The 14230-nt window shown below is 45.3% G+C and overlaps 1 protein-coding gene across 1 annotated transcript in view; it reads left to right on the top strand.

Moving 5' to 3' along the window:
• The window catches only part of LOC8035232 (probable 4-coumarate--CoA ligase 2), a 57620-nt gene extending 44758 nt beyond the window's left edge, over positions 1-12862 (top strand). The window contains exons 9-12 of the mRNA XM_040210530.1: positions 3683-3958; positions 8131-8275; positions 11725-11982; positions 12641-12862. Coding sequence (XP_040066464.1) covers positions 3683-3958; positions 8131-8275; positions 11725-11982; positions 12641-12765 — 804 coding nt within the window. The 3' untranslated portion in view covers positions 12766-12862. The remainder of the gene's footprint in view (positions 1-3682; positions 3959-8130; positions 8276-11724; positions 11983-12640) is intronic.
• Positions 12863-14230: the final 1368 nt, after the last annotated feature.

Here is a 14230-nt window from a genome sequence, read left to right as displayed (position 1 = left end):
GAGTTTGAGCGGCGCATTCGATTATTGCGTCTTTTTGTATGATCATGATCGTAACATCACACGTCAGTGTTAGAGAAAATACTCCATAAAAGTATTTAAGTAAAGTTAATAAATAGTAAATACATGCGGCATGAAGTATTTAAAGTACTATTTAATTTAGTTTCACTGCAAAGTACCTTGAGTAGAGGACAAACATTTAGAAATGTAATTCAATTACTTTTAGATACTTCCAATGGCGGATCCAAGGGGGAGGCGACGGGGGCGGCCCCCCCCCCCCCCCCCAAACAAAGTCGACCCCCCCCCCCTCTCCCTTTCTCGGAGGGCAATTTGACATGGGTGAACCCACCCGGTGCACACGAAAGAATGGGAGAATAGCATCCTTACAAATTTTCCGCCCCCCCCCCCCCCCCCCAAAGACGGAGTTTTGTATCCGCCCCTGGATACTGCCGCATTGCGTAATTTGTATCGACGTCAGTGTTAAACACAATTATACAGCTGCGCAAATCTTGTTTATCAGAATGGTCTATGAAAGCGCAACAACACAAAGCCGAAAACAAAACAAAAAAAACAACATCGTAGGGCTATTCTGTGCAGTCCTGCTATAACGAGCAGGATATCACTGATACATGTTACAAAACATTCATATGACAAAAAAAAAAAAAGAAGAGAGAGATGTTTTAGTTATAGCGACATTGCTGAATATCATGTCCTGCGTGCACCTTAGACGCATCAACGCGGCGAACTCACCTACCATGTCAAGTTTACTATAAACGAACTTGGGATACGGAAATGAGTGAACGGATAACAACAAGAGCATACGTAATAGCCACGGCACTGGTTGCATCTTCTTCAAGTAGGTTGCGTTCAGAAAGGCACTCAACGTGGGAGGACGCCTTGTTGGCATTTTGAGAGGTCATCCTGCTCGTAGTTCGTTTCTTGTCCTGTCCTCTGCTTATCAATGTTCGCTTACAGACAGTGTTCGCGAAAGCAAGAAGTGCCGGACTGACGACAAAAAAACCCCGAAGAACATTGACGTTTTGCAGTAGCGCTGTCGAATATACAACAAGCAAAAAAAAAAGTCTTCTTCTTGTGTCTATTTGTCGTCAACTTCTACTTGTTATTTCCTTGACACTGAAGTCTGGATTGTTCTCGTGGGTTGTTTCCCGTTCTGCGCTGCGCCTCGGTGTGGCAATCCTTACTTCAGTAAAACCACCCCTTTTGTTTGAGGATCTTTTGGGGGAAACTCTGGGAAACAAAAGGCGCATTTGGGGAGGCGAGGGGAAAACCTTCATTGTACGAACTTTGGGGTGAAATATGAGTCACAATCGGCCCAAAAGCGATGTTTTGACGAGCTCAATCTAAGTCACCGTAGCTTATCGGAACTTGCAACAGGGTTTGGTTGCTCGAAGGAATGTTCCCGTTTGCGGGTGCCACGCCCACACCACTTCATACCGAAAAACTCGGAAAATGTCGGAATGTAAAAAATTTATTTGAGATAATGAGTACAAGAAACCCAGAAATGTAATTAAAATACAATATAAAATACTCTCGATTAAAAGTTTTTGCAAGATACCAAGATACTTCAAAAAGTATTTGAAATGCAGTATCTTGAGTGGAGTATTAGAGATAAGCACAAGCCTTCACAACGTGCACTATACTTTCAACAATTGAAATGTTATTCCATTTTACTCTTACGCACTTGTTAAAATTGTTTCTCGCAACCACCGCTGGAGTAATATTTTCGGATTCTAGTTGGCCAAGAGCGCACGTTACGCCTTCTATCTGCATCTCGTGCACGCCCTGGCTCTGCCTGCACCTTCCATTGACCAAACTCTCTATATACCGCTTTGCCACGGACATGAAAGCGCTAATGGCCCTGTCACATTGAGGAAACACGGCGGAAGCATCAACAAAACATGTTTCTCTACAGTCGGGAAACATGTCGGCTGTCGGCTCTGTTGCCCGACAACCCTGTCACATTGAGGAAATAGCAACAAAACATGGACGACAGCGACAATGTTGTCTCGGTGTGACAGCTTTTGGCAACGGAAACCTCGGCAACTTGTGTCGGACGACACGTGTTGCCCATTTCGGTGGCTGAGGGAATTTTTTTCCAGCAATACGGCAACATCTATATTTTTCACTAGAGATAGTCGCACGAGAATACTTCAATAATTGACAACTCCCCATTTCTAAGCAGCCCTATCACTATTGCGATTAGCACATCCCTTCTTGCACTGTGTGGTTTGTCGGAGCGGTTGAGTTTATTCGATCAGTTTCAGTGTTTCTCTCGAGATGCCGTCGAACCCTTCAACTGTGCCGTTCACTTCGACTGAGGAGTCGAAAATGATCACGATGGTCGAGGAACGTCGATTTTTGTGTCCCTTTTTTCGATGCGCGATTTCACCCTTGCTAGAAGATCCTCAAAGGAGCCGGTGTCCATCCGAATCCAACGCCGGAAGGCCTCGGAATCTTCCAGAGCCAGCTCCCGCATCAAATTCTCATAGGCACCTTGTTGATGCACTCTTGCGAGCCACTCGCTGGTCCATTTTGAACGCGGCTTCTTGCGCGGCGGCAGCTGATCGTCAGAATCATCTGAATCGATGGCACAAAGAAGCACCAAAGCAGAAGCTGCTGCTGTGGCCGGCGCGTATGCCATCCTGCAAGGGTCTAAACCTGTAGCAGAGCGCAACCGCCAAATCCAGAGAACACGAGATGGTTCGCGCGGCTGATGAATCGACTACGGTAGAGCGACGGCGATGAGACGGCGATCCAAAATGGCAACGATTCAAGGGGCAAGCGGAGCCAGCGGATCTGAGCCTAGCCGCCTATACTTCGTTTCAGTTCGGTCCAGACGCAGCCGATGCTACAAGCGCGAGCATGTGGCCCAGAGTAGTGCTTGCACTGCACGAGCGCGCGTGCTTGGCAGGGATGCTGAAAGCCCGGAGCTCGCGCTTGTAGCTTTGGCTGCGTCTGGACCGAAGCTGAAACGAAGCAGACGAGGGCGAGAGAGAGAGAGAGAGGCAGCGCGCAGGAGAGGAGGCAATTTGTGTTCTTCCGACACGCTTTCCCGGTGTAACAGGATGTTCCCCGAGTGTCAAAGAACAAGTTGGGAAACATGGTTATCGGACGACAGCAACATGTTTCCGGACTGTTGCTGTTTCCGCAATGTGACAGGGTCCCCGAAAACATGCTTTCCTCGTGTTGAAGGACAAAGCTCTCCGACTGTTTCCGCAGTGTGACAAGGCCATAAGCGCTGGTGCCATAAACAATGTGCATTTGAAGGGGGATCGGTGGCCGAGTGGGCAGGCGCACACCTGCTCGGAGCACGTGGAGCAAAAGCTCGCGCTGCAGAACCCAGGGATCCTGGGTAGAATCCAGGGATCCTGGTCTTCAGAACCTAGGGGTCCTGGGTTCAATCCCGACCCCTGCCCATTTTGATTTGGATGAGCATCGTACCGGCGGGCGGTCGTGTATCACTACTGAATGATGCGCGTTAAACACCCCAGGCTACCGGTTGTACTGCACCGGCTAAAGTTCTCATTTGTAACTGGGAGGCAATTCTATCGTTGAGACAGACTAAGCTCTAGGCTGTATAAACATATGGAAACCATTTTTTTCTGTACATTTAAAACGCTTTTTTGCATTGAGTGCCAATTGAACCCACACTTCCCGTTTCCAGGTAACGACACTGGGTAGTTCTCCCGCGGGTCTTCAGTACCTTTTGGGTCAGATGAAACGCACCGGGGTCCGACCCGAGTCCATTTGCAAGATCAACGTCGGCGGCACCTTGGTCACTGAAGCACTGACCAAGAACGTGGTGTCGGTCTTCAAGAACCTGCGCTGCCTGAGGAACATCTACGCTATGTCCGAGTCCTGCGGTGTTGTCTGCGCACCGCCTGCTGATCAGATCAACTTTGGGAACATCGGTTTTCCGGGTCCCATGGTGGAACTCAAGGTGATATGCGCGCAAGCTGGCGCGCATTGTAGTGTAGTTTTATTTAATTATGCGTTTATTTAGTCGCCCCGAGGACCAGAGGCATTACAAAGGGGAGTCAGCTGCACATAGACCTTTTCACCCTCCATTGCATGGGCGCTGCCATCTTAGAATTACGTGACGCGGCCGCCATAAGGTGGCTTCAAATCGTCTCCTGTCTTTCCTCCGAGTGAAGGCGTTGTATTCGTGTTTTTCGTCGCGGTTTACCTCGCTTTTTTGCCTTGCTTTATGAAGTGTCGCCTGATACCTATTTTTACTACCTAACTGCATGCCATCGTCATGTGCACAACTTCTGCACTTGATTTAATGGCACGTTTTGACTATTTGCGACGTCGGCGTCCCGATTACGTGTGAGCAAAGGAATCAAAGCGAGCACTGGCGCACATCGAGTATGTAGACCACTCTAAGACACACGAGGGTTGAGAAGCCAATGATATATGATAGCGCAAGTTTGCTTAAGTAGCCGTCGCGCTCTAAGAAGCGCAAGGTATGTTTGTGATCAAGCATTTAGGATGCTAAATAAGGCAAATATAGTCAACGCCAGGAGTCACTTCATGTTTGTTGAAAGCATCGTGCTCTGCTTTTATAACAAATCCAAAACAGTTGCTTTTGATTATATGGAGGAATCAGTTTCGCGGTATAAACAATCGCTAGATCGGTTTATTTATGAATTTAAAGAAAGTATACACTCTGCTCGGTCTCATATCTCCAGTCATTCAATTTTCTTAAGATATCAAATTCAATTAAATTATTCTGACACTAAGGCTTGGCTCCCCGGGTGACAAATGTGTCAAGGACAGCTTGTGATTGCCTGACAAGAGCGCCCGAGGCACGCATTATGTGACGTCAAAAAGAAGCCGTCTGCATGGAAATCCCTCGAGTGCAGTGTTGTCGATGCCTAATTTCTTGACACCGCTGAAAGTAAAAAAAAAAAAAAAAGAGAGTGTTTAAACAACTAAATATCTGTCTACACAAATTCATGAAGCGGTGCTTGCCATTGGACTTGAGCCAAGCTTGCTGGAGGGTAATTCTCTCGCTCCATTCAGTTTTATTCCGCAATTTATACGAAAGACACTGCAGACGTCAGACTTCGATTGACGGGTTTGTTCCTTATCTCCTATTCTCAATACGTTCTAAGAAAATGTCCGCATAACAAATAGTTTCCTAAAGTCAACATTGTGAAATGCTGCTAATGAATACTTTAGCACGGCTGATAGTTAAAAAAATATCATACTCGTCGTAGGAAGCATTATCGAAACACCTCTCGAGTACTTAATTTAAAGAAACCAATGGAGACAATATCGCTTCCTTTTGCATTCCATGTGTCATTACACGGGCCTTTTTCGGTCGTCAATTTTCGCCAAACGTTGGTGTCCTCAAAAATTTAACAGTGAGCACTAAACTTGCGAGTTCATCTGTTCTGTGCAATTCAGCACACTGGTAGTCAGGCCGTCGGCCTGCTTTTTCACTGCCTCAATGCATTAGCCTCTTCGTTAGTTTATTTTTAGGGAAACTAGTATCAGCTGGTACGTCCAGTACGGCCGTCGACATCGCTAACTCTCCCCCGGCATCATTTGAGTCGTTTCGGTAGCCAAACCTGACCGAACGAGGAGCATGATTAGATGAAGGTTTTCGTTAAAACGTCCACAATTCAGGATCGTAACTGCGTCGTAGTTCTCAGGTTGGCCCATTACCTCTGCATCATTGGTTCTGTGCCATAAGGGATACGTTTATACAACAAAACTGAGTGAAAATGACATAGCACACCAACACAGCCGCGAGCCCGCTGCAACCGAAACCAACTAAGTTGAAGCCACCTCATGCATGTATGTATGTATCTATGTATTTATGCGTCGCTTGCTCTTTGCAACGAGCGTCTGCAAAACAGACACGCCCCCCCCCCCCCCCCCCCCCCAAAGGAAAAAAAAAAAAAGGAAAATGAAATTGGAGTATTGTTGCTGCTGGGTCGCCGCACTGGCGCTCCTCGTAGTTAATGGGCTGAAACAGCTCGTCAGATCTCCCGAGACTCGTGCCGTTGAGAACTTTCTGAAGTCCCTCCAAGCTTGTCTGCCCGTCTTCTTTCCGTTTGGAACTGCCTCTTCAACTCCTTCACCGTAGACAATCCTCTCTTGTCCTGCATCTTGCACTCCTCGGTGTTGTCCTGTGCTCTTTTATGTCCTGCATCTTGCTTGTCCTGCATCTTGCTTCAGCTTCTTTGCTTTCTCCTCGAAATCGCCCTTCTGGTTGCTTGACATCTCCAGATGAATGGCGAGATTCTTTACGGCATCGTCCAGCTGCGACTTGAGCTTGCATGGTGCAGCCGTCCGAACGTTGCCTTGCTTTGCACTGCTCCAGGTCATTTTTGGACGCCTCGATGGCTTTCTGTAGCATGTCCACGCGTTCCTGCGCCTCAGCGTTGAGTTGAAGTACCTCCTCTTTCATAGAGGGCAGCAGACGCTTGTACAGTGTCAGCGCAGCTTCGTTCTCTATTACCTTCGCCGCACGCTCCTGCTCAACAAGAAGTGCTTCGTTCGACAAGTGTAGCTTCTCCTCAAACTCCTGCCACATTTTTTTACGGGGCCTGCCTGTGTTTCTCCTCTTCCGCCGCGTGTGTCAGCGCTTCTGTCCGCCGGTAAGGTAACTACTGAGATAAAAAGGTCTATAGAGTGGCCATAATGCTCCGAGTGAAAAACGGTGCACAATAGGGCTGCGTTCAATTTGCTTACACCTCCTGCACCAGTGCAGAAAAGTGTAGGGCAGTCTACTTTCGGTATATGTATTTAGATACGACCGGAAGCACACCGCCCTACACTTTTTTGCACCGGTGCAGGAGGTGTAAGTAAAGCGCGAAACACATGTACGACTAAACCGTCCGATCCGACGTCCGATCAGGCAATACGACGGTCGGAGGCGAGGGTTTTCAACGCTCGCCGGTGCTACGAAAACCCTCGCCCCCCCCCCCCCCCCCCCCCCTACCCCCCAAAGTCATTTCGGCGGATCGGACGGTTTCGTCGTACATGTGTTTGGCGCTTTAATTGAACGCGGCTATTGAGACTGGGTGGGGGAGCACGCCCCACCCCAGAAAGAGAAAAAAACTATTTTACTCTTCTATTCAGAGCAAAAACAATTTTTTTTTTTTTGAATTCACAACATTAGTATTTTTTTTTCTTCATATTGAAACAACGAGGAAGGAATTTCGCTAACCAGAGCACGCCATATGATGTAACAGAGAAAGAGTCTCATATACACACGTTTATGAAATCGCAATCTATTGGCAGATGCCACCGCAGAGGTACTACGCCAATGCACCTGAAAATTTAATCTCGAGATTATGCTTAATGGGGTGTGGGGTAATTGCGCTAAGACACATTTTCGCTTCGTCATCAATGAGGTATAGTGAAGTCTATGGCTGACATCCATGAGCCACATGATGGAAGTTTACAAGGCACGCACCACAGAGAGTGTCTGGAAAATGACTAGAAGGGTTCTTTTCAACATTAAATTAATTGGCTTTGTCCGACTCAAGTTTCAGAGAATAATTGTCATGAATGGATTATGTCCACCAAAATATAATCACAAATCATCATGACAGAAAAGAACAAGATCTCCATTTTTTTTTATTGGAGTGGCCCTTCAACAGGACAAATTACAACTCAAAGTATAAAATCTGAACTCACGATGTAAGAGACTGACGAAGGTCACGTGAGCCTGAAATCCATTGCGGTTTCATAAATTATAGCCACGCCTGGCAAGTCACATTGTTTAGAAATAAGCAAGAATAATAATTCACATCGTCTGTGTAGTGAATATAGCAACGCAATGACTTCGAAAATTTAGATCTCAGGAAGTAATAAAGTAAATAAGGTCCTTGTGGTACAAGCCATAGCTCGACGATAATCCTGTTCAAGCTGAAGACACACACACACACGCACGCAGGCACATACACACACACACACGCACGCACGCACATGCATACGCGCACGCACATACGCACGCATGCACGCACGCAGGCACAATCACAAATTCTAAACCTGGCATAGGGCACAGTAACTTGTTTTCCTCGTTTTTCTAGTTGCAGGTTTATTACCTTACAGTCACTAAATATGCAAACACTGTTTCTCTATTAAACGTAGTTCATCGACCTCGAGACAGGCGAGAAGCTAGGTCCTAACAAGGAGGGTGAACTCTACTTCCGCATTCCGAGCGTCATGAAAGGCTACCACAACATGCCAGAGAAGACGGCAGAATTTATCGACTCCGATGGTTGGTGCCGTTCAGGTGAGAAGGCACTCTGAAAAAAAAAAAAAAAAAAAGATGGTTGTGAGCTTACAGTGAGCAAGTGAAACGTCATGCCCCATGTCCCTGTGCGCATCGCGTTTTTTTCTTTATTTTAAATCGTATTTTCAGCTTTGTCATTCTGGGATTTTTACACTGTTCGCGGTGATTGGCCATCTCAGAGCTGTGCAGAAGGGTGAAATTAAGTTTAAAGTGTCTGTTCATTTGTAACTGGTTAAAGGTGTTACATTAAATTACAACGTGCGAAATATGACTGTCAAAGGCAGGTGATCAGAATCCCAAAGGTAACTTTCAAAAGTGACGTAAAAAATTGGGGCTCCAATCCACGCTGTGAAGGTGGTTAGCCAGCGAAGCTGTCGTATCGCCTGCAACGATTGCCCAGTGCACTATGCCAAATTATTGACGAAAAAGGAGGAAATGCACTGCACCAAAACTGTTTTATAAAAACCCTTTACATACGTCGACAGGCAGTGCTTCATTTTTTGACCTCCCAGAGAACTTCCGGTTCGTAAAAAGAATGAACAAAGCCCACCTTGACACCGCTGCCTGAAATGTCGATGAAACGTTTCACCACCAATTCTCCACGTGAACCCCAACCGAACGAAGAAGCGGGAGATCTGTTAAAACGTTTAGAATATTTTTAAAACCAAATTGCCTCCTCCAAGACCTTAAGTTGTACAGCCGAATGCCATCGTTAAACCTCCAACTTTGTTTTACGTGTAGCATTTATGCTTTTTCTCCCTGGTGACATAAGCAAGCTCTACGGGCTTGCAAAGACGGGGTGACCGGAAGTCGCTTGGGACGCAAGTGCCAGTTCATGTTTTCAGACAGCAAAAGGGTCTCCATGAAGGACTTTATACGCTGCCGTTGCCGCGGCAGCTTATCCAATCGCAGTCTTTACCGAGAAACGCATGCGGGAAGCGCTACGTGCTTCGCAATGTTAGCGGGGCTTGTGACGTCACTCCCCACTTCGTACTCTGACGTTGCCGCGGCAGTTTACGCAACCGCAATGTTTACCGCGAAACGGATGCGGAGAGCGCTACGTGCTTCGTATTGTTCACGCGCGCCTTATCATCTATCATGTGGTTTTGACACTTGTTTTGTTGTTTTCTTATGAAACAAGTGTCAAACTCCCATGATAGAAGATAAGGCGCGCACAAACGAAGATAAGGCGCGCGCGATGGTTTTCTGTCGACTACTTTTCTGCCGATGGACACACAAAAAAAAAAAAAAACCGACCAACGTGTCATATACAGCTTCGCTTTAAAATTGACGCTACTACCGTGCGGAAAGCGCATCCACCTCAACCTAGGCTGGCTGATCTTTTTGTGGATAAGAAAACTTTATGCTGTTTTTGTAACACAAGCTTCTTTTCGGGAAATGGGCAACAAGCGATCCTATGTACTAAAAAAGAAAAGGACAGCAGTGTAATGTCTTGAACACTAAATGAAGAGTTACTGATGGAATGTTTACCAAATACGGCCCCTTCATCATCATCATCACTTATTTTTCTTGAAGACTCAAAAGGGTATTACTCAAGGGGTGAGTATACCTATACAAAAAAAGAGAAACCAATCAATACAACTTGAAAAAACGTTAGGACACTGAAATCTATATAGGGGGTTAGAGAGAAAGAGGGTAGTGGGAGCTGCAAATTTGTTGAGTTATTTTTGGAAACAATGTGGTCACGTAGTGCGTTCCACTCTTTAATGGCCGATGGTATTGTAGACATTTGATAAGACACTGTGGATGAAGAAATTTCGTGTAATTTGCATGAATGGTGGGAAAATTCGGTGAGCAGGTGATAGCAAAGGTTCTTTAAGATATGCTTTGCTGATGAAGAAGATAGGAGCGGGACACAATCTGGCTGAGGGAAAGTGTGTCCAGGTTAGCTGACCGGCGTAATCTTGATGTGCTAGTATATGGAGAGTAGTCAGAATAAATGCAACGACGTTATCTATTTTGAACGGCTTCTAGGGCGTTACTTAAGTATGATTGCCATGGAAACCATGTTGGAAACGCGTATTCTAGTTTGGATCTTACCAATGTAGTGTAGGCTAGTTGTTTTACTGAGGGCGACGCTAGTCTGACGTTATGGCGTTAAAATGCGAGAGTACGGTTAGCATTAGCAACTACAGAGGTTATGTGGGTATTTTATGTTAGGTCAGAAGTAAAGTGGATTCCCGTGTATTTGTATGATGAATAAGTCATCACTGGGGGGATAGCAAGGTGATGCTAAAATGATGCAACAAGTGAAGGGCGTGAAAGTGAGGGCGATTTACATTTATCGAAATTTCACGCCATTGGCCTTTTGCGCCACCAGTGAGTTCATGAGGTAAAATCGTTTTGTAAAGTTAGTTGATCATTATGTTAATGAATAGGTTTGTAAATTACACAATCATCAGCGAATGAGCGCATTGAAGAAGAGGTGTTATTATGCAGGTCATTAATGTACACTAGAAATAAAAGAGGGTGAAGTACCGTCCCATGAGAGACGCCAGGCGATATCTTACAGGTCGGTAATTCCACGTTGTTAACAGAAGAGTATTGGGTACGACTAATCAGGGATTCAGAGATCCAGTTGATAACAGAGGGGTGAAGATTAAGATTTCTAAGTTTGAGTAAAAGACGTCAACGAGGAACCTTGTCGAATGCCTTAGTACTAAGTCAAGGCAAATAGCGTAGGTTTGAACATTGGAATCGAAGCCTCTTTAAATGAAGTCGAGGAATACTGTTAATTGGGTTTCGCACGAAACTTGCATGCAGCGGCTTGACTTTTTATTCCTTTTTATTGTAACATGATGCCCCGGGCTGACACACTATCATGGGCAAGTGAATAAGTTCCAGTGACGTAATAGAAGGAAACACGTGATCGCCAAATACACTAAAAAATCTTGGGCGTCTACTTTTCTAGAAAGCACTTGGAAGTGTTAATCGTTGCAATCTACAGAAGGAGCTTGGCGAATGGCGTGGCTAAAACTATGCTTAAACTTGGGAAAAGAGCGTACTCTGTAGTAATGATATGGTTAAACGTCATGCTTATTGCCATAGCGCATGTGGCGCCGACAGTTTCTTTTTAGGTCTATACATATGGTTTTTCGCCGAATTCGCTCCTTAGCTTGCAGCGATTGACCCTTCTAAGTTCATCGTGGGAAAGTACACCTCTGTATTTCTTAAAGTGGAGGGCTACGCCATTAAATGCGCATTAATTCTTTCTCCAGTTAACCAGATATCCATTGCAGATACCACGAATGAGCACCATATTGTAATATGAAAAAAGGATATATTCCCCGCTGAAGTGTAAATAACTGCGATGCAGCGGGCTTGCTGACATGATCCTCCCGGAGGGAGTATATTTTACCATTTGTTTCTCCCTGAATACCATATGCGCGAAAAAAATCTGAAAGAAAAATTGCCATTCCTCTCGACAGGAGACATCGCCTGGTACGATGAAGACGGCCGTGTTTACTACGTCGATCGTATCAAGGACATGATCCAGTGTCTAGGCCACCAGGTGTGCCCGTCAGACCTGGAGCGGCTGCTCCAAAGCCACGAGGACGTCGCCGACGCGGCCGTTACCGGTGTCCCCCATGTCCAGTACGGGGACATGCCCGTAGCTTTTGTTGTACTGCGGAACTCGTCTGGCTGCCCAGAGGACGTGGCCGAGAAACTCAAGGACTTCGTTGCGGGTGAGGCAAAGGTCGACCGCCTTAACGTTCCTTCGTGAGGCATAAAGAAGTGAATTTGTATTTAGGCAAACCATTACTAGTGCCTTTTTGACCTTGGAAAGCATCATCGTTGCCAGGATAAAAGTTACAATAACACACTCTAAGACCATGGCTCACAAAAGCACTCCATGACTCACAAAAGCGTCTGTGAGTCATGGAGCTAGCCAATCATGGTGAACTTATACAGGTTTCTAGCGCTTATCACTCAGACGAAAAATGCTGAGTCACTGGGTTATGAACGCATGCTCAGAACGCAATCCACAGCCGAGTAGACGAAAAATGGCAGCGCAGACTAGGTGATCGAAGAAACCCAGAATACGACTGGATCCGAGAAACGCGATTTCCGCACGGTTAAGGAGCAAATGAAACGTCATACATTATCTCTGCGTACATCATTTTTTTTAGGTTTAATTATATAATTTGATTTTTGTGATTCACTAGAAGCCATACGAGCTATCACTGTAAAATGAGATATATAGAAACGCGGACCATTTGGTCCAATGCTTTTTAATATCGAGCATTCTAAGACGTGCGGTTGGCTTCCCATTCATAACTGCTACTTCTCTCGCTGCTGGCAATTCCCTACAAAATGTTTATTTTAGTTTTGTTTTCGTTTTAGAAAGGACGCTGTACTACAAGCACATCTACGGGGGCGTCTTCATCGTGGACAGGCTCCCGAGAAATGTGAACGGAAAAGTTCTGAAGCAGCAGCTGAAACTTCTCTACAATAACAAGACTAATTAACGGCTAGCTGTTTCTCAATGACACGCGCCAGTCTCGGCTTTATTACAGCTGTTCTAAATAATGCTAATAATAAAGTACTTTACGTGTCTGATGTAAACAAAACAAGCTTCATAACTCTTTCGGGTTTCTGTCTGGAACGTGTACCAATGAAACACAACAGGGGATTTAAAATCTACTCGCCAATATGCTCGTTTCTTTTTTTGTGTGTTTTTGTTTTTTGCCGCATTTGACGGTACAGGTACTTTTCCAGCCCTTGGTAGAGCGCTGCTCAGCATAATATTATCCACGGTTTGACGCAGACAGCACGTTTTACGTTTCAAGATTGTTTTGAAAGACCTGTCTCGATAAAAGGAGCAAACGAAGCTGCTTGGTCGGCCCAAAGATTACGTAGATGCCGTGATCCTGTACTCTCTTCCAAGTTAAAGTTTAAACAGATTATTATCATTTTTTTTTTTTTTGCTGAAGAACAATATTAAGGAGCTTCTATTTAGCGCCAACAGCGCTCTGAAGTAGAAGGAACATTTGAGGTTTCCGCTTTCTTGAGATAGAACTCAAGTAGAGAGGGTCTGGAAGTTGGAGCCTCGGGGTTGTTTTTCTCTGAACGTTTCTGGTACAAATATTAAAAGCGTACTATTATTGCTGATATAATTTTTCTAGATCTGGACCTTTCCGGTCTGTAATACTATTAAATGACATCTTTCGCGAAAGGCACACACACAAAAAAGCGCGCATTTTTGTTTTATCTAATTATCATGAGCATTAGACGAGCCAATTGAACGCTAAGAGTTGCCACTTTACTTTCTCTTTTGGACCAACCTAGTGTGCTTCTAATTTCTTACGTAAGAAGATGAAATCCTTGGCGTAACATTACACATACACGCACACACAAACAAACGTGTTTTTCAAGAAAGCTTCACTTACGCTAAAAAAACGTACCTTTGATAAAGATATAAAAAAATATTTCGTAGTCATTGGCTAGTCCAACTAATATAAAACGGGTGAAAAATCTGATGGAAAACATGGACACCGAATACAGGAATCGATAAGCATCTTGGACAAAAGCGTATTTTTAAAGCGCCGCTCTTAAGCGCCCGTTTCCGGCTTTAGCGGCGTCGGCGTCGGCGTAACCGCGCGGTGCATTATGGGACACCGCGCCGAAACGTCACGTGACGAAGCGCGTTTCGCGCGTGAAAGAAGGACGAGGGGAGGAGGAGAAGGTACGGATGAGGAGGAGGGGCATACCCTCCCTTCCTCCTCCTCAAGAGCTGCGCTCTAAATCGGCGTTACAGGAAGTTGAAAACGTCTTTCATTTTTTTTTTCTCGTTCGTATAACCAATCGTGATGACATGTGACCTTTGCGAGTTGTTTACTGTTCGACCCTATTATAATTCCCTCGATAAGCTGTAGTTATTTTGTAAGTAACCAAAATAAGTAAATAAAACATATTTTCGCGACATACATGTTT

The sequence above is a fragment of the Ixodes scapularis genome, unplaced genomic scaffold, assembly GCF_016920785.2.
Source record: "Ixodes scapularis isolate PalLabHiFi unplaced genomic scaffold, ASM1692078v2 PGA_scaffold7__128_contigs__length_106722199, whole genome shotgun sequence".
Classification (NCBI taxonomy): Eukaryota; Metazoa; Arthropoda; class Arachnida; order Ixodida; family Ixodidae; genus Ixodes; species Ixodes scapularis.
Note: the sequence above shows the minus strand (reverse complement) of the source record. Positions and strands in the feature narration are given on the sequence as shown.